Genomic DNA, 23,401 nt, shown 5'->3' with positions numbered 1-23,401 from the left:
ATGAATTTGGAAAAAATAGATATGCTATGAAACATAATAAATGCTAATGTGTTACTAAAGCTCAGTTAATTTTGCAACAGCCTGGGCTGTATGTGCTATATACAAACTAGTTATTCCTGTTGAGTTTAAAAACACCCCAAAAATAATAGGTTGATACTGTTGATAGACTTAGTGGCCATATGAGAAAGCTGAAGTGATTAACGTTATAATAGTTGTGAAATAATACTTACAATAGTTGTGCAAAAATGCACATTAGTGTGTTCAAATGATTTTTTCATTAATTTCAATTTAATATATATATTTTTTTAATCAGGATGCAGTTCCTGGATAAGCTCGGTGAGTCACACTAGTCCATGAATACTACTATGAATACAATTAGCCCGATCGATCCTTTAAGCAACAGCAGCGAGACAAATGTTTGCATTTGGACAATGTGTGCTCAAGATACTGAGCCAATAGAGTGGATGAATGTATTTTTAATCCGCAATACATTGGCTGACTTTTTGATTGCTGTGGAGATAAACCGTTTTGTTCTATCAAACCTCACTACTTATTCATTATGAATGTATCTGTAATTATACATTAAAATGTACATTACATAAATAAAAGAACATGTGTTGTGTTGTGGACACCAGGAGGAGTATCTGCTGCATTTGGGATAATGGGGATCCTAATACAACACCAAATACCAATAGCTCAAACCACTGGAGAGGAGATGCTGCCTGAGGTGAATAGGCAGAGGAAGGAAGGCACCTCTCCCTGTAAAAAAGGAATCACATAAGACTATTAAGTAACTTCTCTTGTGCAATATAGGTGTATAGGTCTATAATAAAGGACATTATGAACCCCCTGAGTTTATAATAAAATATGGGTACACAACTAATCCCAATAATAGAATACTTAATGAAAGTATTTAAATCTATATATAAATGTTCATGCTTAATATACTGTTAATGTTCTGAAAAACCTCATAGACAGAACATTGAAGTCTTAAAGTCGTCATTGAGCCATGTTTAACCTTTGGCCCCACCTTTGTGTTAACCTTTAAAGTCCCTCCTCAAATACAGGTGGTTATAAAAACCAGATCCATCCTAAGCACCTCTAACATATCACCTGTGCAGGACCTGTTCACTACCCACAGGATCACCATGGGGACAACCAAGGATGCACCGATATGGAGGCTGATATGCCTGGTACTACTGATCAAATCAACACAAACAGGTTGGTAGAATATTCATTCATTAGCCTAAATCAGAAACTGTTCTGATTATTACGATAATATATATTTTTCTACATTTTTAAAAGTCTGACAAATCTGTCAAATATACATATTATTTCATAAATCAGACTATTTGTTAATTACAAATAGTAAATATTCAGGACAACGCCAAATGATTATGATGATTGACACTCGATAGGTTTTAAAAGCTGTAACCACAAGTTTAGTATGATTAGGTCACTTTCAGATTTGATAACATACACTATATATTTTATGTAAAATCTCATTATGTAAAAAAAATAATGTATTAGCTATTCAGAAATGTACTAACACACAGAAAAGTGATTTCCTGTATTATACACGCATTTTAAAGAATTCAACAGTAGGCATACAGTAACAGTTTTTACTCAATCAGTAATAACGGTTTTCCTTTTTTCTCAATTACTACGATCATATGATTACATTATTCATTTAAATGTTCATCCTATTTCTGTTCCTTATACGCATTTGTTTATGAGATTTTTCCTGTCTAAATTTGACAATGTTACACATATGTGTTGAAAAATCTGAAACTCTGTAGAAATCGTTATCATTTGTGATTGTTATCATGAGTGGTTGTAGCGTAGTTTATAGTGTTATAAATACATAAAGCACTCCCCACAATGGGCGTGTTCAATAAAGATTTTGATTGGGAATGAAAACAAGAACAGAATACAGACAAAAACTCAAATGTATATCGTTAAAATAATAGTCGTGGTAAGTATGTTTGATATTACTCAAATAATACTGACAGAAAAAATGTGATGAATAAATATGTAAAATAGCAACTGAACTGTCATTGGAATTCAATGTGTTTAGTTTACAAAGCAGATGACACTTGATTAAGGAATCTTCAGGCCCGTTGCATGTGTCGGATGACCTGTCAGCCAGGGCTGACAATTCCAAAAGCTTTGACCCCACCTACACAATTCATAGAACGTAGTTCAGGCACAGAAGATTGACCCTCAAACATTGATTTTACAATTGTTATCCCCTTGCAGCTGTTTGAATCAATTGTCAAGTGAAATGAAGTGCCACATTAACCATGCATCTGTTGGTAAACTAGGGTCTCGATTCAATCCCTATTGTCGTACTTGAAATGTGAAGGTAATTTCCGATTGAGCCGACATATGCAGTGTTTACCATGAACGCAAACTCTGCGAACGCAGGAACATTCCCATTAAAATTCCATTGCACGATAGCGCTTAACTTTGGCGATACGGATTGAATGGAGCCTTAGGTTCGCCGTAAATATTGAATGGGTCACATCATGCTTCAAATGTCCCTTCGTCTGGACATACTGCTGTGCAAATCAAATACACTTCTAAAAGAGCAGTGCAACAATCTAAATCTGTAATGGTTGACCTCTATCCGGAATGTACATATAATATTGTAAAATACTCATGAATTGCTTTTATTTCAGTGAGCCCCACCACAAGTGTAACAATCATCCCGACAATGATCACAACGATACCCACACTTTCAGGTAAATCTCTGACCGATTGCACACCGAATAAAAGACTGGGTATCCATCAATATGCTAAGATGGAACTGACATTTGTATTCCTTGTCCCTCAGGAGTGAATGCCTCACACAATGACCAGGTCTGCAGCACATGGGGTAACTACCATTTCAAGACCTTCGACGGGGACTTTTTCCAGCTCCCCTCCACATGCAACCATGTTGTGACCTCACTGTGTAAGAGCAGCTATGAGGCTTTCAACATCCAGATGAGGCGACAGGTGGTGGACAACCAGCCCACCATTAGCAAGATCACCATGAAGCTGGATGGTGTAGTGGTGGAGCTTTCCAAGGGTGGTGTTGTGGTCAATGCGCAGACGTGAGTTTCCCTGTCATTTGACTGATTCGCCATTCTGCAAGCACCTCTCTTGGGGATTTTATGTGCTGCATTCTGTAATTTAATATTACTTATAATCATAATGCATAGGATGACCTTCAAGTATCTTGTTCCTCCTGAAGGGTGACCCTGCCGTTCAGCTTGTCTGGAGTCAGCATCGTGAAGACTACATCCAATGTGAAGGTCGTAGCCAAACTGGGGCTGGTTGCTGTTTGGAACAAGGATGACTCCCTAATGGTAAAATACCTGCATTTCTAATTTTCCTCTTCAATGGTTGATTAGTTAATAATGTTACATTTTTCTTTAGATTAAAAGCATATCAACTTTGCCTTCAATAGCAATGATCAGCAGTTGATCGTGAGTGAGAGACACCTGTTTTTTGCTGCTCCTTGTCTCATGTTGGTTGAAGCACTGTCTACTCCCCTCCTAAAATGTTAACATTGAAAGGCAGAATTACCTGAAGAACGAGGATGAATTAAACAGGATATGTGAAGATGTATACCCTATACACATACAGGCTAATGTTCCAATGTTTATTTGATGAAGTGTTTGCAAATATTTGTAGATTTGAATTACATTTTCTGTCACTTCCTAATATAAAGACGAAGACTTTAATAAAAAATACTTTGATACAAAGACTTTAATAAAAATAAAGAGTATTAACAAGGAGGATAGCCCAGACTGAACACGTGAATGGTGCTGAACAGGATGACATTTTTTTCAACACCTTGTGCCTGGTCATTCTACAGATTGAAATGAACGAGAAGTACAGAAACCAGACCTGCGGACTGTGTGGTGACTTCAATGAAGTCCAAACATACAACGAGTTCATCATCAATGGTAAAAACAAGTCTGACCAAACTATTGAAATTTAACTACATTACATACTGTAGGTGGAAAAGCTAATTGTCAATGTCTGTGTTGTTGCAGGTGGGGAACTCTCTAGCTCTGACTATGGAAACCTCTGGAAACTGGATGGCCCTCTGGAAGTCTGTGAGGAGCCTACGCTAACTTCTGTGGAGAGTTGTGGAGATGAGGTATTCCATTTCACACCACAGAAGAAGAATACAAAACAATGTTAATAGAATTTAGAAATAGCAATTATTCCATGCGATCCAACAAATGTTTTCTATATAGTAACCTTTTGTGGTTTGTCTCTATTTGTAGGAATTTTGTCAGCAGCTGTTCTCCAGTGCAGCTTTCAGTAGCTGCACTAATTATTTGGATATGGACGCCTTCATCAAGACCTGCCTTGCAGACCTGTGCCACTGTGATAACAGCACCAACTCCTTCTGCCTGTGCAACACCATCTCAGAGTACTCCCGTCAGTGTGTTCATGCAGGGGGGAAGCCCCAGCAATGGAGGACTGAACATTTCTGCTGTAAGCATGCAGATACTCTCCAACATGCCCACCAAACACTAAATGATCATGTTCACAATACATTTTAAGGAAACTGTTAATCACAATGTTTATTTTCTCAGATAAGACATGCCCCTTCAACATGGAGCACCAGGAGTGTGGAAACCCCTGTGTTGACACCTGCTCCAACCCAGAGGCCAGCCAGTTGTGTGAAGACCACTGTACAGACGGCTGCTTCTGTCCTCTAGGTACCACATAGGTTCAACTCTGTTGTACAAGTTAACCTCAAGCACATCATGAAAACACCACACCTTTACCCATTATGCCTTTATGTCAATGTGTGCAAAAGTCCTTGATAATGAAATTAGTAAATATTGAATGTTTCTCTCAGTTACTTTCTCGAGTCAATGAAGTTGTCTGTGTAAAGAACACATTAGAATAACTTAAATCTACTGAACTCTGCCTGATCTCTCACCAAATAGGTACTGTTTTTGATGATGTCAGCAACAGTGGCTGTATTCCATTGAGTGAATGCCTCTGTGTCCACAATGGACAAGTATACAAATCTGGAGAATCTTACACCAGCAACTGTAAAGAATGGTAGGCCAAGTACATCATCTGATTTAAACATCACATATTCCATGCCTCATTTTCATAAATCATGCCAAAATCTACATTGTGATTATAGAAACCATATCATCAATATTTCTAAAATACTGTGTGAATGCAGTTGTGAGATGAGCCTGTAAATGTTCCCTTTAGCACCTGTGCTGGTGGTCAGTGGGCCTGTACAGACAAGGACTGTCCTGGGACCTGCTCTGTGGAGGGAGGATCCCACATCAACACCTATGATGGGAAAGCCTACACCTTCCATGGGGACTGCTCTTACATTCTGACCAAGGTCAGTGCATGTGGTGCAGTATAGCAAAGCAATAGAAGCAAGTAGAAACTCTTGATACGTTTTCAGTGCAAACTAAGGTGAAAAGGTGAGGTAAAATAGCTTTTCCTCAAGCCATATGTTGACATAAAAATGGGTCCAAACGAGTCACATTTTTTCATGTTTTTGCCTTCAAAATCATGCTTGTTTTCTTTCAGCAATGCAATGGAACTGAATTCACCGTGCTGGGAGACATTGTGAAGTGTGGGTTGACTGACACTCAGACCTGTATGAGGGCTGTTACCCTAGCCCTCTCCAGCAGATCCACCGTAAGGCAATTCCCCAAATATGTTTCAGAGAAAATAACACAATGACCTGTCAACTCATTTCCAAACCAAACCACTTCTTGAAGATAATTATACTGGCTTGCAAATAAATGTCCCTAAACCTTTTTGACTACACACACAATAACCTTCTTTAAAATTGCCCTGATTTGGCAAATATTGCCAGGCTGTTTGCAATCTTTTAAAATGCTCATGCATGGTAATGTTTGTGTCTAGAGGGGATTATTCAATAAACATATATGAACCAATTAGAATTTTATAGAATCCATTATCTTCTCTAATTCACAGGTGATCCAAGTCCAGTCAAGTGGAAGTGTTCTTGTAAATCAGATTCTTTCTCAGCTCCCGCTCTATACAGGTGAGACAATCCATTGTAATGCCAAATTCAATTGTAGTGTGGATCAGTGTATGAGCTCCATATAATTTATGTTCACTAGATGAAGCCTTAATGATGTCCATCTATTTATTTCATGTATTGCAGCTGAAGTGACCATCTTCAAGCCCTCCTCATTCTACATTGTTATCCAGACAACTCTTGGAGTTCAACTTCAGATCCAGCTTTCACCAGTTATGCAGATCTACATAACTGCCATCTCATCCTACAAAGGAACAACCTGTGGTATGCTTCAGATTCATCCATCAGTTTCATAGCTTTTTCTTCTGTATCTCTATTCACAAAAATCTAATAGCATCATATGGCTTCAATTATTTTCCTCAGGCCTTTGCGGAAACTACAATGACGTTCAGGCAGATGAGTTCAGAGTCATCAGTGGATTGGTGGAGGGCACAGCTGTAGCTTTTGCCAACACATGGAAGACCATGGCCAGCTGCCCTGATGTCAAGACTAGCTTTGAAAACCCCTGCAGTTTGAGCATCGAAAACGGTACATATTTATTAAGCCTATAGATTAATCACTTGTTGAATGATTATAACAAAGTTATATAAGATATTATATGCTTATGTTGAAATTATGATTGTCTTTTTCACAGAGAAATACGCCCAGCACTGGTGTTCCATGTTATCAGATCCTAAAGGAGTGTTCTCCCCTTGCCATTCTGAAATAAGACCAGACACCTACAAAACCGTAAGTTAGTTAAGAAGGATACGATCTCAAAGTAAAATCATTAAACTCTCATGTGATGAGGTTATAGTCTTGACACACGTTGACTCTTTTCCAACAGAACTGCATGTATGACAGCTGTAACTGTGAGAAGAGTGAGGACTGCATGTGTGCTGCCGTCTCCTCTTATGTCCACGCTTGTGCTGCCGAGGGTATCCAGCTCACTGGCTGGAGAGACACTATCTGCAGTGAGTAGACAGCACGGCACCATGGAGACCTCTCGCAATGTGTCATTATAATGAGTGCTGCAAATTGATTAGAATAGAATGATTTTACTGAAACAACAACAGTAGTTACTAAGTACAAATAATCTGAAGAAATAACTGCACAAATACAAAGATATAAGGAAATCAATATCTTGCTAATACTACTCATATCTAATGACTTTTCTCAGATAAATTCGCCGCCTGTCCCAGACAAACAGTTTATACCTACAACATGACCAGTTGTGGACGTACCTGCCGCTCACTGAGCATGACAGACCAATCTTGCCAGGTGAAGTTTGTTCCGGTGGACGGCTGTGGCTGTGCAGAGGGCACCTACATGGACGAGGCTGGCCAGTGTGTTGCCCCCACCAACTGTCCCTGCTATGACAAGGGCTCAGTGGTCCCTGCAGGAGAGACTATCAGCAGAGACGGTGCCACCTGGTAAGCACCTCCCTCATACATATAAAGACAGCAGGAGACAGCAGGAGCAGTAGAGATACTCTCAATGATTGGCTATGAAAAGCCAACTGACATTTACTCCTGAGATGCTGACCTGTTGCACCCTCGACAACTACTGTGATTATTATTATTTGACCATGCTGGTCATTTATGAACATTTGAACATCTTGGCCATGTTCTGTTATAATCTCCACCCGGCACAGCCAGATAAGGACTGGCCACCCCTCAGAGCCTGGTTCCTCTCTAGGTTTCTTCCTAGGTTCTGGCCTTTCTAGGGAGTTTTTCCTCGCCACTGTGCTTCTACACCTGCATTGCCTGCTGTTTGGGGTTTTAGGCTGGGTTTCTGTACAGCACTTTGGTATATCAGCTGATGTAAGAATGTCTATATAAATACATTTGATTTGATTTGATACATATAAAGATAGGAGACCAAAATAAATACAAGTACAAATGAAACTTCATGGATATATTCAAAACTGTGTATTAAATCATGGCATAATGATATTTGCTGTTAATTTCATTATCTTACTAACTATAACTATGAATACTGTAACTATTTTACAGTACTTGCAGACAAGGGACACTGAGTTGCACTGGGGGAGCAAGACCATTCAGTAAGTTTTATCTTTGCTTTCAATTCATTAATTTAATTGATTAATTTATTTATAAAATATATGGCTCAATATGATTTAACCCTTTACATGCATCCTTCACAAAACAGGTAACTTTGAAATGAACCAAGAGGACTCAAGCAATTCATGTAAGACAATGTGATTAATGATGATGATGAATGTGGATATTTCTGGATATATGATCATTATATTCTGCTTGTTTGAGAATTGAAAATAGTTTTTGAAACATGTATTCTCATATATCCCCAGTATGCACAGTGCCAATGGTTTTCTTCAACTGCTCAACTGCACCTCCAGGAGCTTCAGGTTCAGAGTGTCAGAAGAGCTGCAAAACTCTGGATATGACCTGTGTGAGTCCCTTATTCACTCTAAATGGGATTGTCACATACTGTCACTATTATACTGAGTTTTGTGTTGACTGAACGAAAACTTTTGAGAATCTCAATTATGTCAAATACCCACCCCCCTCCTCCCCCGGTGTACAAAAACATAGTCCATATTTCTTTAATTTGCCATGACTTATGTGTGCACTTTGCTAAAACGCTTTAGATCAGCACAGAGTGCACATCAGGTTGTATGTGCCCAACCGGACTGGTGTCTGATGGGAACGGAGACTGCATCAAGGAGGAACTTTGTCCTTGTGCTCACAATGGAGCTACTTACCAAGCTGGAGAGACTCTTAAGGTTGACTGCAATACATGGTATGCCTGTTTTGTGTCTTACACCTCAGTGGGGAGAAAACATAAAGAACACAGATGTACAAATAATGAAAAAAATGTCAGGCAATTTTTGTGACATTATGTGTGTGTTGTTCACAGTACTTGCAAGGACAGACAATGGCAGTGTACCACACATCTCTGTGATGGAGTTTGTGCAATCTACGGAGAGGGTCACTATATCACCTTTGATGAGAAAAGGTTCAACTTTAATGGAAACTGTGAATACACTCTCATTCAGGTTTGTGTCTCTTTATTCGGTAGAATTGTATCAGCATTGAGAAGTGTGAATTTTAACCATATTAAGAACATTTTCCTTTTGCACAGGACTACTGTGGCAATACTAATGGCACTGGCAGCTTCAGAGTCCTCACTGAGAACGTTCCTTGTGGAACTAAAGGCACCACCTGCTCCAAGACCATCAAGCTCTTCCTGGGGGTAATGAGCAACTTGACTTTACACAATACTGTACATTCCATCCCTCGTGTAAAGAACAATTAACAAATCATCAACCAAACATCAAGTTGAGATCCGATTTCAGACCAAGTTATGTATGAAAGCATATTTTCCTTCTTCAGACCAGTGAGCTCATATTGGCAGATGGGACCGCTCAAGTTGTCAGAAGTACTCCAGAAGAGCAGTTTCCTAAACAGATCAGCCTTCTGGGGAATTATCTGGTTATTGAAGTCAAAAGTGGTCTAATCCTCATGTGGGACAAGAAGACCAGTCTCTTTATCAAGCTTAGCCCACAATACCAGGTACATTAAGATACTCTGATGAAGAAATGAATTCAGTATTCAGTCAAAACTGATATTACAGAGACTTTTGTATAACCCTGCCAAGTCATTCATTTTAATTCATGATCTCTTTTCTTCAGGGGCAAGTGTGTGGTCTGTGTGGAAACTATGATGGCAACGCAAACAATGACTTCACCACTAGAGCCCAGGCGATAGTTGTTGATCCAGTGGAATTTGGAAACAGCTGGAAAGTTTCATCAAGCTGCCCAAGTGTATCCGCTGTAGTGCACCCATGTGCCTCCAACCCGTACAGAGCGTCTTGGGCCCAGAAACAGTGCAGCATCATTAACAGTGATGTCTTCACAGCCTGCCAGAACCAGGTATGGATATATTCAAATAGGATTTAATAATTGTTAGATTACTTGTTAGATATTACTGCATGGTCGGAACTAGAAGCACAAGCATTTCGCTACACTCGCATTAACATCTGTTAACCATGTGTGTGTGACCAATACAATTTGATTTGATTTGATTTGAATACTAGTAAGATATTTGGATTGTCTTTTGTGGACAAAGAAATGTGCTTCACCATGCAACTCCTGTATATCTTACAACACATTGCTGTGCTTTTAAGGTGGACCCCTCTCCTTACTACGATGCTTGTGTGAGAGACTCATGTGCTTGTGACAGTGGTGGAGACTGTGAGTGCTTCTGTACTGCAGTGGCAGCTTATGCAAAGGCCTGTAATGAAGCTGGAGCCTGCGTAGCCTGGAGAACCCCTCGAATTTGCCGTAAGTTTCTTCACAATCAACAGTGAAGTCTGAGCTGAGTAAAATCAAGGTTGAATTGAAAAATGTTTGGTTCTGGTCTGAAACGTGATTTCAACTACATTAAGGCGCTTGTCAATTCAATACTGGACTAGGTTGACACATTATCATATAGGACAGTTGATCATGGAAAGGCATCATTATTCTAGTTCAATTAAGGAAATATATTTTGCCCATCATATTTTGTCCACCACAAACAGCACTGTTCTGTGACTACTACAACCCCACTGGAGAATGTGAGTGGCACTACAAGGCATGTGGAGCTCAGTGTATGAAGACCTGCAGAAACCCTTCCGGAGACTGTTCTAGTTTAATTCCAGCATTGGAAGGTAGGGATATGACCGTCTAACTCATATTTGTCTCACGTGGATGACTTCTGAATAACAATTGTAATTGAAACTGACCCCAACAATGGTTATAAATATACATGCTTTGTGTTTGAGCAGCCTCAGGCTACATTTACACTGACTACTGTTATCCTTAACAAGACTTGACCTTTTGTAACCTCTTGGCTATTGTGGTTATTACAGGCTGCTATCCTAACTGTCCCGTGGCACAACCTTACTTCAATGAGGAGACAATGAAGTGTGTGGAGAGGGAACAATGTGGCTGTTATGACTATGAAGGAAACCAGTACACCAATGGACAGAATCTTCCGGCACAAAACTGTGAAACATGGTATGTTAAAATCATTCAATTCACAGTAACTGTGCTATTTCAGAGCATATTCTGAATGTTCTGACTGTGAAAGTATTAGGTTTTCTGTATTGCATTAATTTTAGGGAAGAGGGTGGTAAGGGGTTTGTCTAAGATGGGAAAGTCATGCTAGTTTTTCCATAGTGATGCCAATTATGGCTATATGGCAATCTGAAAACTTGCCCTGCTCCCCATGCATTTCACAACTTACAGTACTTTATTACCAAACCCTGATTATTTATACCTCTATAATAGTATTTTGAACAAAACATTTATATCTATATAATTTAAAACAGAATATTTAAAACATTTAAATTGTTCTTCTTTTAAAGCACCTGCACAATGACTGGAGTGAGTTGTAGTTATGATGTAAATGGTAAGGATGACATCATCAAATAAAAGTAAAATATTTAGCAATGCCCACAGCAACATTGATTGAATCTAATTTAAAATACTTTGTTTTACTGCAGATTGTACATGCTTGTATAATGGTAAACAACACCCATATGGAGAAACCCTCTACAACACAACAGATGGGATTGGTAACTGCATAGTTGCTGTTTGTGCCTCGAACGGAACCATTACCAGGAACATTTCCCCTTGTCAAGTGACCACAACTCCAGTACCAACTACAACATCCCCTCTGACAACAACAACTGTCCATGCAACAACCACACTAAAACCCACAACTGTCTTCCACTTCACAACACCTGGTAAGCAGAGAAACTCTTGAATGATTAAAGGGCAGCCCAATTTGTGCTAAATACCATACTGATAAATGGAAATCTTGATGGAACTTAATAGCAATTTGTATGTAAGATGGTAGTAGAGGTCTTCTCGGGTCCAAAACCCGAGAATCAGACCCGGACCTGAACGGATACAATCATTTAAAATGAAGGGGGACCTGGACGCGAACAGACCCGAGAACAATCAGACCCAAACACGAATGGACCCGACGACAACCAGACCTAGACCCGACCCATATTCTAACTGGTCCAGGTCTAGACCAGATCTGATTGGACCAGAGTGACAAACTAATTATATTTATCAGCCAAGATGCTCCTCTGGTTAATTTGTATATTTTGTATATTTTGTCTAGGCCTTCTAGAAGTCAATAAATTCAACATATTATAGTCAAATAAATATGGTACAGGCTATGCAGAGCTGTTGTCGGGTCCATTCAGGTCCAATCAGGTCAATCAGCTGTAAGACCCAATGACAATCAAACATGACTCGACCCGGACCAGAAGGAAAAGTTTGAATTTTGGACCCGTACCAGCTCGGGCCCCTGGTGGAGTCTCAGGGTTCAGGTGGACCCGACTGTAGGTGATAGTGATGAGCTTAATTCATATTGTTCAATATGTTCAAATTGAATATGAATGATACGTTTTGTAAATACGAGCTATTTGGTAAATTAAAATGTTATTATTCTAGCCAAGTTAACTAAAGGTATATCTTTTTCAAAAACAGAACCAACTTCAACTTGGTCTTCTACAACAATGGAGATGACACCTAAAATCACCACAAGTTCATCATTAAATCCTTCAACTACATCATCAGGATCAAGTACAGTCACAATTCCCAAACCGACAACTGTAACTACAACAACTATGGTACCCACAACCAGTGGAGAAGTAGCTACATCGACCACGGCCGAAACGTCAACAAAGGAAGAAACCACAACTGAGACGATCACATCTACAAAGCCACCTAAAGTAGTCACCACTGGTATGGCAACAACGACATCACATGTCACCACAAAACCATCAGTAACTTCGATTGCGCCAATTACAAAAACACTACCTCACCTTACAGGTACATTGTGGCCTTTAACATCAACAACACAGCCCTCAACAACAACAGAATCAGTCTTCACAGGTGGAATATTGACAACAGAGCCTCACTCACAAATTACCAATACAACTACATCTGGGATATTCACACACAACACAGTATCATCATCTACAACTGTAAATGTTGAAGCCTCTACCTCAACATCCCAGCCATCAACTTCAATCACAACTACAAAGGCACCTACAACAACTGCAGAGGTAACTACATTAACTTCCACTGAAAGTTCCACACAGCCGCCTAAAATTGTCACCGCTGGCTCAACAACGACTTCCACCACAGTAATTGTTGAAACGTCTACCTCAACACCACAGCCCACATCAACAGGTGAAGAAACAACAGGGCCAGTTGGCATTACTTCCAATCCCACGACTTCAACCACAACAACTGCAGAGGTAATTACACCTACCACAGGTGGAACTACAAAGGTTGAAGAAACCACAACGGAGTCAATTACGTCTACATCCACAACGCCACCTAAAGAATTCACCACTGGCCCAACAACCACTTCCACCACTGTAATTGTTGAAACGTCTACCTCAACACCACAGCCCACATCAACAGGTGAAGAAACAACAGGGCCAGTTGGCATTACTTCCAGTCCAATGACTTCAACAACAACAACAAAGACAACAACTGAAGAGGTAATTACACCTACCACAGGTGGAACTACAACAGTTGAAGAAACCACAACGGAGTCTATTCTATCTACATCCACAAAGCCACCTAAAGAATTCACCACTGGCCCAACAACCACTTCCACCACTGTAATTGTTGAAACCTCGACCTCAACATCCCAGCCCACAACAACAGGTGAAGAAACAACAGGGCCAGTTGGCATTACTTCCAATCCCACGACATCAACCACAACAACTGCAGAGGTAAATACACCTACCACAGGTGGAACTACAAAAGTTGAAGAAACCACAACGGAGACAACTCCATCTACATCCACAACGCCACCTAAAGTTGTCACCTCTGGCCCAACAACCACTTCCACCACTGTAATTGTTGAAACCTCTACCTCAACACCACAGCCCACATCAACAGGTGAAGAAACAACAGGGCCAGTTGGCATTACTTCCAGTCCAATGACTTCAACAACAACAACAAAGGCACCCACCACAACTGAAGAGGTAATTACACCTACCACAGGTGGAACTACAACAGTTGAAGAAACCACAACGGAGTCTATTCTATCTACATCCACAACGCCACCTAAAGAATTCACCACTGGCCCAACAACCACTTCCACCACTGTAATTGGTGAAACCTCTACCTCAACACCACAGCCCACATCAACAGGTGAAGAAACAACAGGGCCAGTTGGCATTACTTCCAGTCCAATGACTTCAACAACAACAACAAAGGCACCCACCACAACTGAAGAGGTAATTACACCTACCACAGGTGGAACTACAACAGTTGAAGAAACCACAACGGAGTCTATTCTATCTACATCCACAACGCCACCTAAAGAATTCACCACTGGCCCAACAACCACTTCCACCACTGTACTTGTTGAAACCTCTACCTCAACACCACAGTCCACATCAACAGGTGAAGAAACAACAGGGCCAGTTGGCATTACTTCCAATCCCACGACTTCAACGACAACAACTGCAGAGGTAATTACACCTACCACAGGTGGAACTACAAAAGTTGAAGAAACCACAACGGAGACAACTCCATCTACATCCACAAAGCCACCTAAAGAATTCACCACTGGCCCAACAACCACTTCCACCACTGTAATTGTTGAAACCTCTACCTCAACACCACAGTCCACATCAACAGGTGAAGAAACAACAGGGCCAGTTGGCATTACTTCCAGTCCAATGACTTCAACAACAACAACAAAGGCACCCACCACAACTGAAGAGGTAATTACACCTACCACAGGTGGAACTACAACAGTTGAAGAAACCACAACGGAGTCTATTCTATCTACATCCACAACGCCACCTAAAGAATTCACCACTGGCCCAACAACCACTTCCACCACTGTAATTGGTGAAACCTCTACCTCAACACCACAGCCCACATCAACAGGTGAAGAAACAACAGGGCCAGTTGGCATTACTTCCAATCCCACGACTTCAACCACAACAACTGCAGAGGTAATTACACCTACCACAGGTGGAACTACAAAAGTTGAAGAAACCACAACGGAGACTATTCCATCTACATCCACAAAGCCACCTAAAGAATTCACCACTGGCCCAACAACCACTTCCACCACTGTACTTGTTGAAACCTCTACCTCAACACCACAGCCCACATCAACAGGTGAAGAAACAACAGGGCCAGTTGGCATTACTTCCAATCCCACGACTTCAACCACAACAACTGCAGAGGTAATTACACCTACCACAGGTGGAACTACAAAGGTTGAAGAAACCACAACAGAGACTATTCCATCTACATCCACAAAGCCACCTAAAGAATTCACCACTGGCCCAACAACCACTTCCACCACTGTAATTGTTGAAACCTCGACCTCAACATCCCAGCCCACAACAACAGGTGAAGAAACAACAGGGCCAGTTGGCATTACTTCCAATCCCACGACATCAACCACAACAACTGCAGAGGTAAATACACCTACCACAGGTGGAACTACAAAAGTTGAAGAAACCACAACGGAGACTATTCCATCTACATCCACAACGCCACCTAAAGTTGTCACCTCTGGCCCAACAACCACTTCCACCACTGTAATTGTTGAAACGTCTACCTCAACATCACAGTCCACATCAACAAGTGAAGAAACAACAGGGCCAGTTGGCATTACTTCCAATCCCACGACTTCAACCACAACAACTGCAGAGGTAATTACACCCACCACAGGTGGAACTACAAAAGTTGAAGAAACCACAACGGAGACTATTCCATCTACATCCACAAAGCCACCTAAAGAATTCACCACTGGCCCAACAACCACTTCCACCACTGTAATTGTTGAAACCTCTACCTCAACACCACAGCCCATATCAACAGGTGAAGAAACAACAGGGCCAGTTGGCATTACTTCCAGTCCAATGACTTCAACAACAACAACACAGGCACCCACCACAACTGCAGAGGTAATTACACCTACCACAGGTGGAACTACAACAGTTGAAGAAACAACAACGGAGTCTATTCCATCTACATCCACAACGCCACCTGAAGGTGTCACCTCTGGCCCAACAACCACTTCCACCACTGTAATTGTTGAAACCTCGACCTCAACATCCCAGCCCACATCAACAGGTGAAGAAACAACAGGGCCAGTTGGCATTACTTCCAATCCCACGACATCAACCACAACAACTGCAGAGGTAATTACACCTACCACAGGTGGAACTACAAAGGTTGAAGAAACCACAACGGAGACTATTCCATCTACATCCACAAAGCCACCTAAAGAATTCACCACTGGCCCAACAACCACTTCCACCACTGTAATTGTTGAAACCTCGACCTCAACATCCCAGCTCACAACAACAGGTGAAGAAACAACAGGGCCAGTTGGCATTACTTCCAATCCCACGACATCAACCACAACAACTGCAGAGGTAAATACACCTACCACAGGTGGAACTACAAAAGTTGAAGAAACCACAACGGAGTCTATTCCATCTACATCCACAACGCCACCTAAAGTTGTCACCTCTGGCCCAACAACCACTTCCACCACTGTAATTGTTGAAACGTCTACCTCAACATCACAGTCCACATCAACAGGTGAAGAAACAACAGGGCCAGTTGGCATTACTTCCAGTCCAATGACTTCAACAACAACAACAAAGGCACCCACCACAACTGAAGAGGTAATTACACCTACCACAGGTGGAACTACAACAGTTGAAGAAACCACAACGGAGTCTATTCTATCTACATCCACAACGCCACCTAAAGAATTCACCACTGGCCCAACAACCACTTCCACCACCGTAAGTGTTGAAACCTATACCTCAACACCACAGCCCACATCAACAGGTGAAGAAACAACAGGGCCAGTTGGCATTACTTCCAATCCCACGACTTCAACCACAACAACTGCAGAGGTAATTACACCTACCACAGGTGGAACTACAAAAGTTGAAGAAACCACAACGGTGACTATTCCATCTACATCCACAAAGCCACCTAAAGAATTCACCACTGGCCCAACAACCACTTCCACCACTGTAATTGTTGAAACCTCTACCTCAACACCACAGCCCACATCAACAGGTGAAGAAACAACAGGGCCAGTTGGCATTACTTCCAATCCCACAACTTCAACCACAACAACTGCAGAGGTAATTACACCTACCACAGGTGGAACTACAAAAGTTGAAGAAACCACAACGGTGACTATTCCATCTACATCCACAAAGCCACCTAAAGAATTCACCACTGGCCCAACAACCACTTCCACCACTGTAATTGTTGAAACCTCTACCTCAACATCCCAGCCCACAACAACAGGTGAAGAAACAACAGGGCCAGTTGGCATTACTTCCAATCCCACGACATCAACCACAACAACTGCAGAGGTAATTACACCTACCACAGGTGGAACTACAAAAGTTGAAGAAACCACAACGGAGTCTATTCCATCTACATCCACAACGCCACCTAAAGTTGTCACGTCTGGCCCAACAACCACTTCCACCACTGTAATTGTTGAAACGTCTACCTCAACATCACAGTCCACATCAACAGGTGAAGAAACAACAGGGCCAGTTGGCATTACTTCCAGTCCAATGACTTCAACAACAACAACAAAGGCACCCACCACAACTGAAGAGGTAATTACACCTACCACAGGTGGAACTACAACAGTTGAAGAAACCACAACGGAGTCTATTCTATCTACATCCACAACGCCACCTAAAGAATTCACCACTGGCCCAACAACCACTTCCACCACTGTACTTGTTGAAACCTCTACCTCAACACCACAGCCCACATCAACAGGTGAAGAAACAACAGGGCCAGTTGGCATTACTTCCAATCCCACGACTTCAACCACAACAACTGCAGAGGTAATTACACCTACCACAGGTGGAACTACAAAGGTTGAAGAAACCACAACGGAGACTATTCCATCTACATCCACAAAGCCACCTAAAGAATTCACCACTGGCCCAACAACCACTTCCACCACTGTACTTGTTGAAACCTCTACCTCAACACCACAGCCCACATCAACAGGTGAAGAAACAACAGGGCCAGTTGGCATTACTTCCAATCCCACAACTTCAACCACAACAACTGCAGAGGTAATTACACCTACCACAGGTGGAACTACAAAAGTTGAAGAAACCACAACGGAGACTATTCCATCTACATCCACAAAGCCACCTAAAGAATTCACCACTGGCCCAACAACCACTTCCACCACTGTAATTGTTGAAACCTCTACCTCAACATCCCAGCCCACATCAACAGGTGAAGAAACAACAGGGCCAGTTGGCATTACTTCCAATCCCACGACTTCAACCACAACAACTGCAGAGGTAATTACACCTACCACAGGTGGAACTACAAAGGTTGAAGAAACCACAACGGAGTCAATTACGTCTACATCCACAACGCCACCTAAAGAATTCACCACTGGCCCAACAACCACTTCCACCACTGTAATTGTTGAAACGTCTACCTCAACACCACAGCCCACATCAACAGGTGAAGAAACAACAGGGCCAGTTGGCATTACTTCCAATCCCACGACTTCAACGACAACAACTGCAGAGGTAATTACACCTACCACAGGTGGAACTACAAAAGTTGAAGAAACCACAACGGAGACTATTCCATCTACATCCACAAAGCCACCTAAAGAATTCACCACTGGCCCAACAACCACTTCCACCACTGTAATTGTTGAAACCTCTACCTCAACACCACAGCCCACATCAACAGGTGAAGAAACAACAGGGCCAGTTGGCATTACTTCCAATCCCACGACTTCAACCACAACAACTGCAGAGGTAATTACACCTACCACAGGTGGAACTACAAAGTTGAAGAAACCACAACGGAGACTATTCCATCTACATCCACAAAGCCACCTAAAGAATTCACCACTGGCCCAACAACCACTTCCACCACTGTAATTGTTGAAACCTCGACCTCAACATCCCAGCCCACAACAACAGGTGAAGAAACAACAGGGCCAGTTGGCATTACTTCCAATCCCACGACTTCAACCACAACAACTGCAGAGGTAATTACACCTACCACAGGTGGAACTACAAAGTTGAAGAAACCACAACGGAGTCTATTCCATCTACATCCACAACGCCACCTAAAGAATTCACCACTGGCCCAACAACCACTTCCACCACTGTAATTGTTGAAACCTCTACCTCAACACCACAGCCCACATCAACAGGTGAAGAAACAACAGGGCCAGTTGGCATTACTTCCAATCCACGACTTCAACCACAACAACTGCAGAGGTAATTACACCTACCACAGGTGGAACTACAAAAGTTGAAGAAACCACAACGGAGACTATTCCATCTACATCCACAAAGCCACCTAAAGAATTCACCACTGGCCCAACAACCACTTCCACCACTGTAATTGTTGAAACCTCTACCTCAACACCACAGCCCACATCAACAGGTGAAGAAACAACAGGGCCAGTTGGCATTACTTCCAATCCCACGACATCAACCACAACAACTGCAGAGGTAATTACACCTACCACAGGTGGAACTACAAAAGTTGAAGAAACCACAACGGAGACTATTCCATCTACATCCACAAAGCCACCTAAAGAATTCACCACTGGCCCAACAACCACTTCCACCACTGTACTTGTTGAAACCTCTACCTCAACACCACAGCCCACATCAACAGGTGAAGAAACAACAGGGCCAGTTGGCATTACTTCCAATCCCACGACTTCAACCACAACAACTGCAGAGGTAATTACACCTACCACAGGTGGAACTACAAAAGTTGAAGAAACCACAACGGAGTCTATTCCATCTACATCCACAAAGCCACCTAAAGAATTCACCACTGGCCCAACAACCACTTCCACCACTGTAATTGTTGAAACCTCGACCTCAACATCCCAGCCCACAACAACAGGTGAAGAAACAACAGGGCCAGTTGGCATTACTTCCAATCCCACGACATCAACCACAACAACTGCAGAGGTAATTACACCTACCACAGGTGGAACTACAAAAGTTGAAGAAACCACAACGGAGTCTATTCCATCTACATCCACAACGCCACCTAAAGAATTCACCACTGGCCCAACAACCACTTCCACCACTGTAATTGTTGAAACGTCTACCTCAACACCACAGCCCACATCAACAGGTGAAGAAACAACAGGGCCAGTTGGCATTACTTCCAATCCCACGACTTCAACCACAACAACTGCAGAGGTAATTACACCTACCACAGGTGGAACTACAAAAGTTGAAGAAACCACAACGGTGACTATTCCATCTACATCCACAAAGCCACCTAAAGAATTCACCACTGGCCCAACAACCACTTCCACCACTGTAATTGTTGAAACCTCTACCTCAACACCACAGCCCACATCAACAGGTGAAGAAACAACAGGGCCAGTTGGCATTACTTCCAATCCCACGACTTCAACCACAACAACTGCAGAGGTAATTACACCTACCACAGGTGGAACTACAAAAGTTGAAGAAACCACAACGGTGACTATTCCATCTACATCCACAAAGCCACCTAAAGAATTCACCACTGGCCCAACAACTACTTCCACCACTGTAATTGTTGAAACCTCGACCTCAACATCCCAGCCCACAACAACAGGTGAAGAAACAACAGGGCCAGTTGGCATTACTTCCAATCCCACGACTTCAACCACAACAACTGCAGAGGTAATTACACCTACCACAGGTGGAACTACAAAAGTTGAAGAAACCACAACGGTGACTATTCCATCTACATCCACAAAGCCACCTAAAGAATTCACCACTGGCCCAACAACCACTTCCACCACTGTAATTGTTGAAACCTCTACCTCAACACCACAGCCCACATCAACAGGTGAAGAAACAACAGGGCCAGTTGGCATTACTTCCAATCCCACGACTTCAACCACAACAACTGCAGAGGTAATTACACCTACCACAGGTGGAACTACAAAAGTTGAAGAAACCACAACGGTGACTATTCCATCTACATCCACAAAGCCACCTAAAGAATTCACCACTGGCCCAACAACCACTTCCACCACTGTAATTGTTGAAACCTCTACCTCAACATCCCAGCCCACAACAACAGGTGAAGAAACAACAGGGCCAGTTGGCATTACTTCCAATCCCACGACATCAACCACAACAACTGCAGAGGTAATTACACCTACCACAGGTGGAACTACAAAAGTTGAAGAAACCACAACAGAGTCTATTCCATCTACATCCACAACGCCACCTAAAGAATTCACCACTCGCCCAACAACCACTTCCACCACCGTAATTGTTGAAACCTCTACCTCAACATCACAGCCCACATCAACAGGTGAAGAAACAACAGGGCCAGTTGGCATTACTTCCAGTCCAATGACTTCAACCACAACAACAAAGGCACCCACTGAAGAGGTAATTACACCTACCACAGGTGGAACTACAAAAGTTGAAGAAACCACAACGGAGTCTATTCCATCTACATCCACAACGCCACCTAAAGAATTCACCACTGGCCCAACAACCACTTCCACCACCGTAAGTGTTGAAACCTCTACCTCAACACCACAGCCCACATCAACAGGTGAAGAAACAACAGGGCCAGTTGGCATTACTTCCAATCCCACGACTTCAACCACAACAACTGCAGAGGTAATTACACCTACCACAGGTGGAACTACAAAAGTTGAAGAAACCACAACGGTGACTATTCCATCTACATCCACAAAGCCACCTAAAGAATTCACCACTGGCCCAACAACCACTTCCACCACTGTAATTGTTGAAACCTCTACCTCAACACCACAGCCCACATCAACAGGTGAAGAAACAACAGGGCCAGTTGGCATTACTTCCAATCCCACGACTTCAACCACAACAACTGCAGAGGTAATTACACCTACCACAGGTGGAACTACAAAAGTTGAAGAAACCACAACGGTGACTATTCCATCTACATCCACAAAGCCACCTAAAGAATTCACCACTGGCCCAACAACCACTTCCACCACTGTAATTGTTGAAACCTCTACCTCAACATCCCAGCCCACAACAACAGGTGAAGAAACAACAGGGCCAGTTGGCATTACTTCCAATCCCACGACATCAACCACAACAACTGCAGAGGTAATTACACCTACCACAGGTGGAACTACAAAAGTTGAAGAAACCACAACGGTGTCTATTCCATCTACATCCACAAAGCCACCTAAAGAATTCACCACTGGCCCAACAACCACTTCCACCACTGTAATTGTTGAAACCTCTACCTCAACACCACAGCCCACATCAACAGGTGAAGAAACAACAGGGCCAGTTGGCATTACTTCCAATCCCACGACTTCAACCACAACAACTGCAGAGGTAATTACACCTACCACAGGTGGAACTACAAAAGTTGAAGAAACCACAACGGTGACTATTCCATCTACATCCACAAAGCCACCTAAAGAATTCACCACTGGCCCAACAACCACTTCCACCACTGTAATTGTTGAAACCTCTACCTCAACACCACAGCCCACATCAACAGGTGAAGAAACAACAGGGCCAGTTGGCATTACTTCCAATCCCACGACTTCAACCACAACAACTGCAGAGGTAATTACACCTACCACAGGTGAAACTACAAAAGTTGAAGAAACCACAACGGTGACTATTCCATCTACATCCACAAAGCCACCTAAAGAATTCACCACTGGCCCAACAACTACTTCCACCACTGTAATTGTTGAAACCTCGACCTCAACATCCCAGCCCACAACAACAGGTGAAGAAACAACAGGGCCAGTTGGCATTACTTCCAATCCCACGACTTCAACCACAACAACTGCAGAGGTAATTACACCTACCACAGGTGGAACTACAAAAGTTGAAGAAACCACAACGGTGACTATTCCATCTACATCCACAACGCCACCTAAAGAATTCTCCACTGGCCCAACAACCACTTCCACCACCGTAAGTGTGGAAACCTCTACCTCAACACCACAGCCCACATCAACAGGTGAAGAAACAACAGGGCCAGTTGGCATTACTTCCAATCCCACGACTTCAACCACAACAACTGCAGAGGTAATTACACCTACCACAGGTGGAACTACAAAAGTTGAAGAAACCACAACGGTGACTATTCCATCTACATCCACAAAGCCACCTAAAGAATTCACCACTGGCCCAACAACTACTTCCACCACTGTAATTGTTGAAACCTCTACCTCAACACCACAGCCCACATCAACAGGTGAAAAAACAACAGGGCCAGTTGGCATTACTTCCAATCCCACGACTTCA

The 23,401-nt window shown here is 42.4% G+C and overlaps 1 protein-coding gene and 1 long non-coding RNA gene across 2 annotated transcripts; both read left to right on the top strand.

Moving 5' to 3' along the window:
* The first annotated feature begins 1,127 nt into the window (after positions 1-1,127).
* On the top strand, positions 1,128-13,188 carry LOC112249271 (mucin-5AC-like). Its single transcript, XM_042321110.1, is given in 32 exon segments — positions 1,128-1,221; positions 2,682-2,744; positions 2,837-3,098; positions 3,239-3,353; positions 3,866-3,956; positions 4,047-4,153; positions 4,284-4,497; positions 4,599-4,724; positions 4,959-5,076; positions 5,239-5,377; positions 5,572-5,682; positions 5,986-6,055; positions 6,179-6,316; positions 6,416-6,580; positions 6,687-6,781; positions 6,879-7,005; positions 7,212-7,464; positions 8,047-8,096; positions 8,204-8,242; positions 8,364-8,464; positions 8,664-8,815; positions 8,933-9,071; positions 9,158-9,268; positions 9,409-9,588; positions 9,708-9,947; positions 10,202-10,358; positions 10,595-10,723; positions 10,925-11,072; positions 11,423-11,466; positions 11,561-11,803; positions 12,561-13,013; positions 13,016-13,188. Coding segments are annotated over 32 exon segments (4,509 nt in total). The 5' UTR covers positions 1,128-1,148; the 3' UTR covers positions 13,072-13,188.
* A 7,727-nt stretch (positions 13,189-20,915) lies between these two features.
* LOC121846384 lies at positions 20,916-21,724 on the top strand. Its single transcript, XR_006083297.1, has 2 exons — positions 20,916-21,274; positions 21,524-21,724. It is a non-coding gene; the product is annotated as an uncharacterized LOC121846384 (long non-coding RNA).
* The last annotated feature ends 1,677 nt before the right edge of the window (positions 21,725-23,401 follow it).

Source organism: Oncorhynchus tshawytscha, linkage group LG04, assembly GCF_018296145.1.
Source record: "Oncorhynchus tshawytscha isolate Ot180627B linkage group LG04, Otsh_v2.0, whole genome shotgun sequence".
NCBI lineage: Eukaryota > Metazoa > Chordata > Actinopteri > Salmoniformes > Salmonidae > Oncorhynchus > Oncorhynchus tshawytscha.
Note: the sequence above shows the minus strand (reverse complement) of the source record. Positions and strands in the feature narration are given on the sequence as shown.